We start from the raw sequence: 14,064 nt of genomic DNA on the forward strand, positions 1-14,064 counted from the left end.
ATACAGAGATTAGGAGGAGAGAGAGAAAAAAGACTGCAGCAAGGCAGACTGGAGGAAAAAAAAAAAAAATTCCAGCAGACTTCTTATAACTCTCCTTTCTCAACCTGGGTCTTTAACACTTTACTGGCCGGTCAAACTGTCATGATCTCTGCAGGCAGAGATCATAGCAAGCCTATAGAGGGACAAGCTCTCGGAAGATGGAACTATACTGACCATGAACTAAGCCTGCCGCGCAACTAGAAATAGCCAGGTAGCATTTCCTATTTATCGCTAGATGCCCAGCTCTGGCCTAAGACCTAAATAGCTAGCAGAGGGAAATATAAGACCTGGCTCACCTCTAGAGAAATATTCCAAAGAAGACAGTAGCCCCCCACATATAATGACGGTGAGTTCAGATGAAACAACAAACGCAGCAGGAAAATAGTCTTAGCAAATTTGAGGTCCGCTTACTAGATAGCAGAAGACAGATAGTATACTTTCATGGTCAGCAGAAAAACACTAACAAAACACCATCCAGAGATTACCTTAAACTCTGGCATTAACTCATAACGCCAGAGTAGCAATCCCTGATCAACGAGAGCTTTCCAGACACAGTAACAAAACTTCAGCTGTGAACTGGAACAAATAGGCAAAACAAACATGGACAAAAGTCCAACTTATCTAGTAGTTGTCTAGAAGCAGGAACAAGCACTGAGAGGCATCAGATAACATTGTTGACCGGCAAGAAACCACCAGAGAAATGAGCTTAAATAGCGACACCCACTACTGATGGAACCAGGTGAAACAGGAAAGAGGATGACAAGTCCAATTCCACAAGCGGCCACCGGGGGAGCCCAGAATCCAAATTCACAACAGGAACGGTTACTCGTACGTAGTGTGAACAGAGCCCTATATCTCATAAATACGCACAAAAATATACATCCAGAGTCGCTCTGTGCTAAACTTTTTATTAGCTTATTTTCTTTTTAAAATGTCTGAAAATATGTATAGAACATTATTTACAACTCATAAATAGAAACACAAGGTTAACCAGAAATAACGGTTAAATAAAAACAACAAAAAAACGCATGTTCCCAGCAGTGCTAAAATTGTCATTTCAAACAGACTTTATAAAAATGGGTTTACAGCAATTCAAACATGCAAAAGGTGCTTGGTCGGGAATTTCGTCATGTGTGGGGGACGGCGGAAAGTCCTTCTAGAGTCCATTAATGCATAACATATAGATAACACTTACAGACTTTTCCTTTTCCCCATAACTATTGTTGCATGGCATGTCAAATGAGCATACACAATCAGAATCTGAATACTTAATATCGGACATCTATACGACAAAAAGCGATTATTTCTGGACCAAGAGGTTACAGGTGCAGGAACGGTACGTGGCCAGCCACATCCTTGTATTCCAAAATTGTGCGGGCAAGGCCTCGGGTGTTTTGCATGTTTTTGTTTGTTTTTTTTTGTAAACCTGTTATTCGATCTTTCAGCTCCGGATATTTCAAGGATAACAATAATTAAACTATTTTCACATATACAATTTGCACTAAATAGTATTTTTTTTTCTTCCTTTTACTTAAATACACATATACAAAACAGTAGACTGAAAAAAACATTGTGCTGACATCTGATGCTCGGTCGGTCTACCTGAAGGAATAAAACACGAGATTACTCATTGTACACCGGTACCAATATGAAACATACAATGGGGAACACCACGGATGTTAATAAGTAGACACGATAAAGTCAAGAAGTTACTTTGTTGTCAATACTCAAGATTTTCTCTTTTTTTTTTTTTTTTTTTTTTGCAATGGAACCATAAAAGTTTCTGAGAGGTGAACATTGGACGTCCTCCGGCTATTCTGTATCACTTGTATTCTCTCCTTTGGACGCCCTACTTAAGATTCCCATCCACTTCAGAAGCAAATCTTCATCTTCGGCACCAAAAAATAAAGTTTGCTGGGACTGGCTCAATTTAAATACATACTTTAAGTCCACTTTGTCACTAGCACCTGGAACGCTGACTTCATAGCCTGGTAGTGGAATAGTTCGCTGGTTTCGGCCATCCTACAAGAAAACATACACATTGAATAAGGCCATTGAGGTTCACACATCCATGAACCACCACTGAATACTTTGTTTTACCCCCTAGACACCTTTTTAGTTCTTCTCACACTCAAGAACTTTCTTCTAAGTGGATTTTGGAACCATAAAATATGTATTATCCAAAGCAGGTGATTTGAAACTAAACATTAGCAAATTTTTTGTGCATTTTTCTTGGCAAAATGTAAATGCCCATTTTGTAGTCTCTTTAATTCCCCGTAGATTTGTGATGGTCTGGGTGCTAAGATCCCAACGATTGCTCAAATGAACACTCAGAAGTATACAACTCCTACCTGAGAGCACAAAACAGAACAGAGTACTAATTCAATAGAAAGTCCAACGACTTCTACCAAAGTTTTGCTACACTTTACCCTTTTTTCACTGGTGTTAAAGCTGGTGTCCAGTTAACTTATTCATTGGATAGGTGATAACTTGCCGATCAGTGTGTATCCCACCACTGGGACTCACACCGGTCGGGAGATTGGGGAATTTTCGATCCACAACGAGAAACTTTTATCCCAATTACAAAATGGAGCAGCAAGGTGGTTTTCAATTACAAAATGGAGCGGCAGGGTGGGTTTCTGACCGCCGCGCCATTCATTCACTATGGGGCCACTGGAAAAAGTGGAGCACAGCGCTCAGCAGCCCCATATTGAATGAGTAAAGAGCAGGTTGTGCATGCACATTGAAGCTCCATTCTAACAGTTATAACATTTCTGCAGATTGGGGCGAGTCCCAGCAGTCAGACCTTCACTATCAATGAGACATCACCTATTATATGTTGGTGGAGAGAAGGCTTAGGAAGCAGAAATTTAAATACCCGATCTGTCTATTTTCACAGGAGATAACATGCCGCCATTAGAGTCTTGAAATGCTTTGAAAATACATGAATGTTCAGCTGTGTGTTCCTGTGTATGAGGGAGTCAGGAATGATATCTATCGGCTCAGGGAGTGTTCATCCAACACTTATCTCGTGTGTATTCAAAACATCTCCCGGATCCGTACATTCCTCAACCTAGAATCTGCAAAAACTCTAGTGCATGCTCTCATCATCTCCCGCCTTTACTACTGCAACCTCCTGCTCTGTGGCCTCCTCTCTAACACTCTCGCACCCCTCCAATCTATTCTAAACTCTGCTGCCCGACTAATCCACCTGTCCCCCCGCTATTCCCCAGCTTCTCCCCTCTGTCAATCCCTTCACTGGCTCCCCATTACCCAGAGACTGCAGTTCAAAGCTCTAACCATGACATACAAAGCCATCCACAACCGGTCTCCTCCATACATCTGTGATCTCGTCTCCCGGTACTTTCCTGCACGCAACCTCTGATCCTCACAAGATCTCCTTCTCTACTCCCCTCTTATCTCCTCTTCCCACAATCGCATACAAGATTTCTCCTGCATATCCCCCCTTTTCTGGGACTCTCTACCCCAACATAGCAGACTCTTGCCTACTGTGGAAACCACCTCTTCCGACAAGCCTACAGCCTGCGTAACCACCGATAGACCAAAACCGCTGCACGACCAGCTCTGCCCTCACCCATTGTATCCTCACCCATCCCTTGTAGATTGTGAGACCTCGCGGGCAGGGTCCTCTCTCCTCCTGTACCAGTCATGACTTGTATTGATTAAGATTATCGTACTTGTTTTTTATTATGTATACCCCTCCTCACATGTAAAGCGCCATGGAATAAATTCCACTATAATAATAAATAATAATAATATAAGTTGGTCTTCTCTTTTTTCCCCCTTTACTGCAGATGTAACGCAGAAAAGAATAGGTTTCTATTCTCAGTGCATGATCAGGTGTTCGACGCCGTCTGACCATGCCAAGGACATATATGGTCCACATGGACACTATGACAATTTGCCCTTTCTTTCCCCAACATTGCCCTCCTATCATTAAATAAATCGCCGACCCAAAGAAACCCTCAGGAGAGCCGATGATTTGTGGAGAGTTGCCCACAGCTATGTGTATTTGTGTGCACCGAGAATAACAGGGTCAGGCAGTTTTATGAGAATGGAGAATGACAGGAAAGGAAAATAACACACACGAAGATAAAAAGAGTCATAAAAAACAGAGACAATATGACATTGAGAAGATCTGCGAGCTCTGAACAGGAGGCAAATAAATTATTTTTACTTTTACTACATAGAACGATAAATCTACGCCATCACCGTCCTTCATTGTTTTCAGATCAGATTCGACAAGCTAGAATGGTAAATCGGCTTAATTTTAGCTCTTGGTTGGTTGACTAGAGCTTCTCCTTCCAGTGTGGTGCCCATTATTTGGCATTGATGACCCCCAGCTTCCCGGTGATCCTTGATCAGCACAAAAAAGTTGGATAGATCAAGAATGAACTAAACCCGTTGGGCACGAATTATTGTTATATTTGCACCTGTTTTTTAGTGGAGTTTTATGCCTTTTTGTCTGCGCCACATCTTTCTTTTTTTGTAAGTCTATTTTATATGTGTTCACTTGTATTTTTAATTTTAGTTCACTAGTGTGCACAGAGTTTAGGATTTCCAAAGATTATCTAGCTTGATTCCTAATTTTCGAGTTGCATAGTTTATCGTAAATGTACTCCAATTCCACCATGGGGAGATTTTATGTACACAAAAAAAAAAAATTGGTGTAATTTTTACCCCATTCCGAGAAGTACGTAACGTTTTGTGCTAAAAAGGGTAAAGACAAAAACAAACATTTTTCCTTGGTGCAAACTGCATGCATCATTTTGAAGAATTGAAACTGTAACGAGTACATAAAAAATTAAGAAAAGTGGTCAATCAGGCCCTTTGTTTTGGAGGCGTCAAAAGGAAGACAGGATGCCCAATATGGAATCACGAGCCAAGATGAAAATAAGCAAAAATGCTCTTACCGTGTTTACCTGAAAATAAGCCCTAGCATGATTTTACAGGATTTTTGAAGTATGCTTGAAATATAAGCCCTACTTCAAAAATAAGCCCTAGTCAGGGCCAGAGTTGGGGAGGACCTCAACTCCATCCAACACCTTTGGGATGATCTAGAATTGAGATTGTGAGCCCGGCCTCTCCTCCAACATCTGTGTATGACCTCACTCCTGCTCTTCTGGAAGAAGGGGCAAAAATTCTTGAAGACCTCCAAAATCTTGTAGAAGGACTTTTCAGAAGAGTGAGAGCATTTATATCTGCAGAGGGACCAACTCCATGTTAAGGTCTACGGATTTTGTACGGGAGGTCAGAAAAGCTCCTATGGGGAACGTGGAGGGGCCATAATACCGTATATGTAATATTTACACATTGTACGCGCATATACACACTTTATGGAAGGCACATTAGCACAACTCATACGTTTTATTCTCATATCATCTAAAGTAGCGCTGGTACGATCACCTTGGGAAAAATGCAAAGAGAAGAGCCGAAATGCGTGAAAATAATTTGTACGCCGCATCTCGCTCTTCCGTTCTTAGGAACATAAACTTTATGACTGCCGAGCGCTGGAGAGATTGTTATTATGTTATGTAGGTTAGGGGTAAAGTAATTAAACTGCTATATTTTGAAGATATAATATTTATTTTACTGCAGAATGAAACACCAGATGGTTCGGAATATTTCAGCCATTTTGGGCAGATTTCTTGCTTTTTAAGATGAATGGAGGAATGCACAATAGGGAAAAAAAATAGACTCGGTGGAATACAAAAAACTGGTCCCCAGCCCTAAACCGAGCTGCACATCTGAAAAAGCATATATTTCAAGAATTAAGATAATCATTTGCACTTCAAAATGGATGGATAGATGGATCTGAGAGCAGAATAATGTAGAAACAAAGACCCAGATTCCAGTGATGTGTCAATTATTGGGTTGCTTGCTGTCATTTTTATAAAAATCACTGCAGGAGATTATCACTAAAGGACTAGTAAACCTGCTGCCATGTAGTCCGACCCCACCCCCACCAATCCCATTCCTACAACCCCTTTAAACCCTAATATGTCACCCTACATACCTTCGAAAAGGTGTTCTATACATATAACACGCTGCATGTAAACTGTACAGTCCAATCCTATACGTGTCTCCAGATTGTGATCAGCTCCTTCCCAATCCCTTCAAACCTCTTCCCTCTGGATGTAAGTGGATGATGTCCCTAATAAGTCATCCTCAGAGTGTCTGAAGTCTCGCCCCGACACAGTGGAATCAGACCGGAGGTGAAGTCACCAGCTCCCCGATTCCATGCATAGGAGCCAGACTTTGGGCAAAGTGTAGAAGACGTAGAAGATGTCATCCACTTACATCCAGACAGAAGAGGCGGCGTGTGAAGGAACCGGGAAGGCGCTGATGACAATCTGGATTTCCCCATCAGACTGGACGGCGCAGTTTGCAAGCAACGCGAAACATGTATAAAACACATTTTCGAAGGTATTCAGGGGAACCTATGAGGGTATGACCCCATCCATTCACATGATCTTAAAGGTGATGGGCAGGGTTTGTAAGTGAAAAAAATGGTCACACAAGTTTTCTTTAACATACATACCACTCGAAAATAGTGCTGCTAATCCAGATATAATAATATAACAATACTGAAAACAAAGTACCGTACACAAATATTTTATAATATCGCTATACTACATACACACACTGCACTGCTATACCATATACTGTTTCCGGACCCACAGTGCCTCTTGGGATTGTGCTCCCTGTCCGTGCCATACCGGACCCTCATACCCTCTATCGCTTTAGGAACTTTTATGTCCGTCTCCTGGACGGCGTCCTCCTCTTTCCCTATTGCTTTTCACCTTAAAGTGAGGTTTGATAAAGACCCATCAAGGGGTCGAAACATTACCTCAACACTTTATTAATTACTGTGGTGAACCTCAATAAAATTTCACGTATATGATGCATTCTAAATCCATCTTCTGAGTGCGGTTGTTTCTTCGAATATACATACATATATACACACAGTTGTGCTCAAAAGTTTACATACCCCGGCAGAATTTTTGCTTTCTTGGCCTTTTTTCAGAGAATATGAATGATGACACCAAACGTTTTCTCCCCTCATGGTTAGTGGTTGGGTGAAGCAATTTATTGTCAAACTACTGTGTTTTCTCTTTTTAAATCATAATGGCAACCCAAAACATCCAAATGACCCTGATCAAAAGTTCACATACCCTGGTGATTTTGGCCTGATAACATGCACAGAATTGACACAAATGGGTTTGAATGGCTACTAAAGGTAACATCCTCACCTGGGACCTGTTTGCTTGTAATCAGTGTGTGTGCATGAAAGCTGAGTGAGTTTCTGGGATCCATTGAGACTCTTGTATCTTTCATCCAGCCACTGACTTTTATGGATAGTAAGTCATGGGGAAAGCAAAAGAATTCTACGGGAAAAGGTAGTTGAACTGTATAAAACAGGAAAGGGATACAAAAAGATATCCAAGGAATTGATAATGCCAGTCAGCAGCGTTCAAATTGTGATTAACAAATGGAAAATCACGGGCTCTGTAAAAATAAAACCACAACTGCCAGGAAAATTGTTCGGGATGCTAAGAAAAACCCACAAATAGCATCAGCTGAAATACAGGACTCTCTGAAAACTAACGGTGTGGCTGTTTCACGATACACAATAAGGAGGCACTTGAAGAAAAATTGGCTGCATGGTCGAGTCGCCAGAAGAAAGCCATTTCTGTGCAAATGCCACAAAGTATCTCATCTACAATACGCAAAACAGCACAGAGACAAGCCTCAAAACTTCTGGAACAAGGTAATTTGGAGTGATGAGACCAAAATTGAACTTTTTGGACACAACCATAAACGTTACATTTGGAGAGAGATCAACAAGGCCTATGATGAAAGGAACACCATTCCTACTGTAAAGCACGGAGGTGGATCGCTGATGTTTTGGGGATGTTTGAGCTACAAAGGCACAGAAAACTTGGTCAAAGTTGAGGGAAAGATGAATGCAGCACATTATCAGCAAATACTGGAGGCAAATTTGCACTCATCAGCCCGGAAGCTGCACATCGGACATAATAGGACGTTCCAACATGACAACGATCCAAAACACGAGGCCAAGTCGACCTGTCATTGGCCACAGAAAAACAAAGTGAAGGTTCTGGAGTGGCCATCTCAGTCTCCTGACCTCAATATCATTGAGCCACTCTGGGGAGATCTCAAGAGCGCAGTTCATGCTAGACAGCCCAGGAATTTACAGGAACCGGAGGAATTTTGCCAAGAAGAGTGGGCAGCTTTACCATCTGAGAAAATAAAGAACCTCATCCACAAATACCATAAAATACTTCAAGCCGTCATTGATGTTAGAGGGGGCAATACACGGTATTAAGAAAAGGGGTATGTGAACTTTTGATCAGGGTCATTTGGATGTTTTGGGTTGTCATTTTGATTTAAAAAGAGAAAACACAGTAGTTTGACAATAAATGACTTCACCCAACCACTAACCATGAGTGGAGAAAAGGTTTTGGTGTTATCATTCATATTCTCTGAAAAATAGGCCAAGAAAGCAAAAATTCTGCCAGGGTATGTAAACTTTTGAGCACAACTGTATGTATTTATCTAATTTTAGACACTTGAACACATTATACACATTCATATACATTCACGATTGACAAACATGCCGAGATTTCTCACATGCCAGCTGTGGAAACGAGCTAATGTAAGCAGAGGGCAAAGCTTCTCTGCAGAATCCTATCCCCTCCCTCTTCCGTTCATTATTAGTCTAAAAATCTGTGTTGATTCATATTTTACTGCATGTTTACAGCAGTTGAAGGTCCGTTATATAGCAGCAGAGCTCCAAATCCCCAACACAGAGTGCATGGTAAAATCTGGGTGATCTGTAAGTAGAGTTTCGGAGCTTGCAGCAAGCCAATTTATGAAATTGTCTACACAGTATACAGAGAGCTCCCTCTAGTGGTGGATGAAGACAAGGCAGACTTTATTCATGTCCTGAAATTGCTATAAAATGCCGACCTAAGCATAAAAGTGGCCTGTACCTGCAAATTTCTTGATGGTGAGAACTTGCCCACCCCAATGCGATCAACGAGGTCTATCAAATAATTAAATTATTTTTTACCTGACTGCAAACCTGAAGATACAAAACAAGGGGATCACTTTTTGGGACATACGCCCACATTTTGTGCCATGTTTTCCCCTTTTCCAGGAACAAGAGGTTGCTGCTCATCACGCTGCTTTCTGGAGGTAATGACAGTTGTTTCTATAAAAAAAAATATAAAGAATAAGTATAAAATATTAAACATTTCCAATTTACCAGCGTAATGAATATCAAACAATAAATCCAATCTTCTATGATTTTTATATTGCTATTAATGTGCTACATTGATCCGGTTTAAGCACCTTCAGTGAACGATTAAATCAAGGGAGATCGTTAATTATAAGAGAACAGGCAGCAATAAAGAAACGCTGCTTCCAGTGAAACGCTACGGAGTGATACGGGAGGATGGAGAAACTCAACATAACCAATGCAACAAATAACGGCCCCTAGAATATAGAACTCCGTTTGGGAAAGTGGCAGTAAAATGAAATAGAAATAGTTATATTTAATGGAATATTCACTTTTTAATTAGTTTTAACAATAGTCAACTTCTTACGGGCAGTCATTTCACTGCAGCCTTGTAACTGGAAACATTTCAATCGTTTGAAAAGAATTTTTCGAGCACCAGTACCTGTCACGACTAGCCACCCAACATGGCGCCAACATATGGCGTATAGCACTGGGAGGTCAGTCATATATTTGATCCTTCTTGGTTTCAAGTTATATGCCTTGGATTTGTAATGAGTAGAACTTACAGGATCTTGGGATCTTGTGTTGTGTCTGGCCATTGGGTACAGTAAGCCTCAATCATGGTCAAGTAGGACTTCTTTTTAGATCCTCTTCGGGTCTACCGTTTCTATATTTAGTGGGTTGATTGCTACATACTTTTACATTATTATATTGGTAAACATGGCCTCATATATATATATATATATATATATATATATATATATATATATATTTGGATTTGATGCCCTTTTCAGAAAATTGCTTGTAATTATTGCTTGATATGATATTTTTATAAAGACTGGGCCGTCATAGAAATAACCCGATCCTACCAATGCCGAACTGAAATAATTACTGTATGTTTTGTAATTGTTAATAAAATGAAAAAAACAAAAAGTCAATTGTAAGCACAGAGATCCAGAATGCAGAATAAAACATTTTATTTTTATGTGTCCTTTAAAAAGTAAAGGATTTTAAAGGAATTGTCCAACCGTGGTTAAAGAAAATTAAAAAAAAATATATATATATTCTCCTAATCAATAGCCCATCACTCCTATACCAATGTTGCTGAAGTCACCCGCCAGCCTTCTGTACTTCCTGGTCTGAAATATTAACACTGCAGCCAATCACTAGCCACAGCGCTGACCAATGCATGACTGCTGTAGCCAGTGCTTGGCTGTAGCGGTCACATTTCCATCCAGAATGAAGACGATTTACAAAGATAAGGCTCCTGTACTTTCCGCTCAGTCCAGATGGAAATGTAACTTTGGCAGGTTACCCACTGGCTCATTGGTCATTGTTGCGGTCAGTGATTGGCTGCGGTCAGTGATCGGCTGCGGTGTTCACATTCTACTAAAGGAAGTACAGAGCATTGCAGGGGATCAAGGCAATATTGGAAAAACAGTGCAGGTTTGTTTCACATTAATCATGCAACGTTCATACAATTTTCATTTCATTTACCATTGTCCAATGCCCAAATTTGCTAACTTCATTCCCAAAATCGATATGACATCATCCTTATCCACCTATCTAAAAAAAGTTGTGCCCAGTTACTCGACACTCATGTAGAAATACCAAGTACATGGCAAGCGAGGGAAATATTCATATCTTCATAGATAAATACAAGCACTTTTGCAATGTACTGCTTATTAAAATTTACAGCCATTCTTAACTTTTCTGTTTACAGTTTGTTGCCTAGGAGATCGACCACCACTGCTATCTAGCTTGTAAGCTCTGCACTGAAGCAAGGCAGGGATTAGGAGGTAACACTCCAGCGGATTCGCTGCTTCATAACCGTGCTTTCAAGATCGATAGCTTGTAAGCACTGGGCATATTTTTCTGTCTAGCAGAGGTGCTTGTCTCCAATGCAGCAAATTGTAAATTAGAATACTTTATAACATCAGCTTGTAAAAATGATTTTAAAATCCGAAATGTTGGCCTACTGAAATGTATGTTCAGTAACTGCACTCAATACTTGGTCAGGGATCCTCTTGCATCAATTACTGCATCAATGTGGTGTGGCATGGAGGCGATCAGCCTGTGGCACTGCTGAGGGGTTATAGAAGCTCAGGTTGCTTTGATAGCAGCCTTCAGCTCGTCTGCATTGTTGGGTCTGGTGTCTCTCATCTTCCTCTTGACAATACCCCGTAGATTCTCTATGGTTGTTAAGTTCAGGCGCATTTGCTGCCAATCAAGCACAGTGATACTGTTGTTTGTAAACCAGGTATTGGTACTTTTGGCAGTGTGGACAGGGGCCAAGTCCTGCTGGAGAATGACATTTCCATCTCCAAAAAGCTTGTCGGCAGAGGAAAGCATGAAGTGCTCTAAAATGTCCTGGTAGACGGCTGCGCTGACTTTAGTCTTGATAAAACCCAGTGGACCTACACCAGCAGATGACATGGCTCCCCAAACCATCACTGATTGTGGAAACTTCACACTAGACCTCCAGCAGCTTGGATTGTGGCCTCTCCACTCTTCCTCCAGACTCTGGGACCTCGATTTCCAAGGCCTAGTAGGAAGTATCCACAATCGGTGATGGTTTGAGGAGCCATGTCATCTGCTGGTGTAGGTCCACTGTGTTTTATCAAGACCAAAGTCAGCGCAGCCTTCTACCAGGAAATTTTAGTGCCCTTCATGCTTCCCTCTGCTGACCAAGTATTGAGTGCATTTACTGAACATACATTTCAGTAGGCCAACATTTCAGATTTTAAAATCATTTTTCCATGCTGGTGTTATAAAGTATTCTAATTTACTGAGATAATGACTTTGGGTTTTCATTAGCTGTAAGCCATAATCATCAACATTAACAGAAATAAACACGTGAAATAGATCACTCTGTAATGACTATATAATATGAGTTTCACTTTTTGTATTGAAGAACTGAATTAAATTAACTTTCTGCTGATATTCTAATTTTGTGAGACGCACCTGTATATACCAGGAAGGAGACCAAGATAGGGGTGCAACTTGTATGTCCTTATAGGATTTAGAAAGCTTCAAGGGCCCATACATCTGAACAACATGCAGGGGCTGGGGAGCTTGAGGGCCCAGGGCCAAATCTAAATATCGCAGGGGGTCCCATCGGAGTCTAGTTACACCACTTGATATACGTAGGTCTCTGGTTTAAGATGACATAAAACTTGTATTCCCTCCTCTCCCATTTCAGATCACAGGTGCATGGGACGCAGATTCTCTCCAGGAGATGAAAATAACTATGGCTGGAGTAGTCTATGGATCCCCAGATGGTGATGAAGAGACATAAGTAAAAAGTTGTTTCTGCACCAACGTCATAATTGCGGATTATCAAACTTTTGACTTTTATCAGTTTTCATGATTTTGCCCTGCAACTATTATATTTGGAATAGGAGGATAACGAGAAAGGTAAAGCTGAAACACAAGTTTAGATAAATGTTGCTATATGTGGTCTATCAGTTCCTGCAAGTATACTTCACACATTGTCGACCCCTTTAGGGACTTGACCTACTTTGGCCTTAACGATCAAACATCTTTTTTCACTTTTTAATCTACGTAATCCAGCAGCCATACATTTTTGGGGAGTTTTCATTGGTGCCATTTTGGGATAAAACACAGAATGACTTGTTGATCACTTTATTATACAGTTTGGGAGATGGAATTAACAATAGAACAATAATTCTGGATTTTTCCCCCCAATATCCTTCAGTATAATTGTCATGTTAACTTTATTCTGCATCTCGTTACGATAAGGACAATATCACATTTCTAGAGTTTTTATGTTGACTGCTTCTATAAACGAGTATAATACTTCAGAAAACAAGGGATTTTTCTATGTGCGAGACTAGCTGTAATTTCTCACCATGTTGCCATTTTTAGAGATTTATGACTCTCGAATCACTTTTTTTTCTTCATTTTTTGCTTGGAGCGATAAACAAGCAAAAAAAGCAACAGCTCTGACTTATTTTTATTTTTTTACAGCAATCACCTTGCGGGATAAATGATATTGTTTTATTGTGTCAGTTATTACAGATGTGGCAATAGCAAGCATTTGTATGTTTTTTTCAGTTTTTTCCCCAATTTTTAACCATTTTAAAATAAGGAAAACTTTTTTTTTTACATTAATATTTTTTTACTGTATTTATTAGTTTCATAAAGACGACTCAAACATACAGTTCTTTGATCACATAGATAATACACTGCACTACTTAATGTATTGTAGTGTACTGTCTCAGAATATCAGTGTTACACTGATAGGGAGAGGCCATCGACACCCAGCGATCAAGCTGCAGGTTGAGCCGGGTGCTATCGGTTGACAGATGAAGTGTTCTCCTTCTGTCAATCTACTCAGATGCCAATGTCACTACTGAAATAGGGACTAGGCATGTGGTATTTAATATGCCTGATACTTTGATCTCGTGCAGGCAAGTGAACCAGTATATTACTTATTCCCTTCAATATGAAAATGATCAGGAATGCTCAACCACATTCTAAGATGTTTACGGTATATTGTTGGGAGTAACTTTTATTAAAAGGAGTTGTCCAGCGGTAAGAACCTTAGGATAAATCATCACAAAAGCCAGAGCTCCCATTGGTCAACTGTGATCTGGTGCCATCTGAAGTAAACCATGTACGGAACCAGAAGAAAACATCTCCGTTTATTGTATAGTGACTGTACAGCTTAAATTTCCATTCACTTCAATAGGAGCTGAGCTTCAAGACCTGAGACC

General features: G+C 40.4%; 1 protein-coding gene across 2 annotated transcripts in view; it reads right to left on the bottom strand.

Moving 5' to 3' along the window:
* Nucleotides 1–927: 927 nt before the first annotated feature.
* FGD3 (FYVE, RhoGEF and PH domain containing 3) overlaps nt 928–14,064 on the bottom strand; it is a 256,971-nt gene continuing 243,834 nt past the window's right edge. For both annotated transcript variants that reach the window (XM_077278182.1, XM_077278183.1), the window contains exons 18-19: nt 9,158–9,298; nt 928–2,061 (exon numbers count right to left, since the gene is read on the bottom strand). In XM_077278182.1, the coding sequence (XP_077134297.1) occupies nt 1,852–2,061; nt 9,158–9,298 (351 nt within the window). In that variant the 3' untranslated portion in view covers nt 928–1,851. The remainder of the gene's footprint in view (nt 2,062–9,157; nt 9,299–14,064) is intronic.

The sequence above is a fragment of the Ranitomeya variabilis genome, chromosome 8 (assembly GCF_051348905.1).
Source record: "Ranitomeya variabilis isolate aRanVar5 chromosome 8, aRanVar5.hap1, whole genome shotgun sequence".
Taxonomy (NCBI): domain Eukaryota; kingdom Metazoa; phylum Chordata; class Amphibia; order Anura; family Dendrobatidae; genus Ranitomeya; species Ranitomeya variabilis.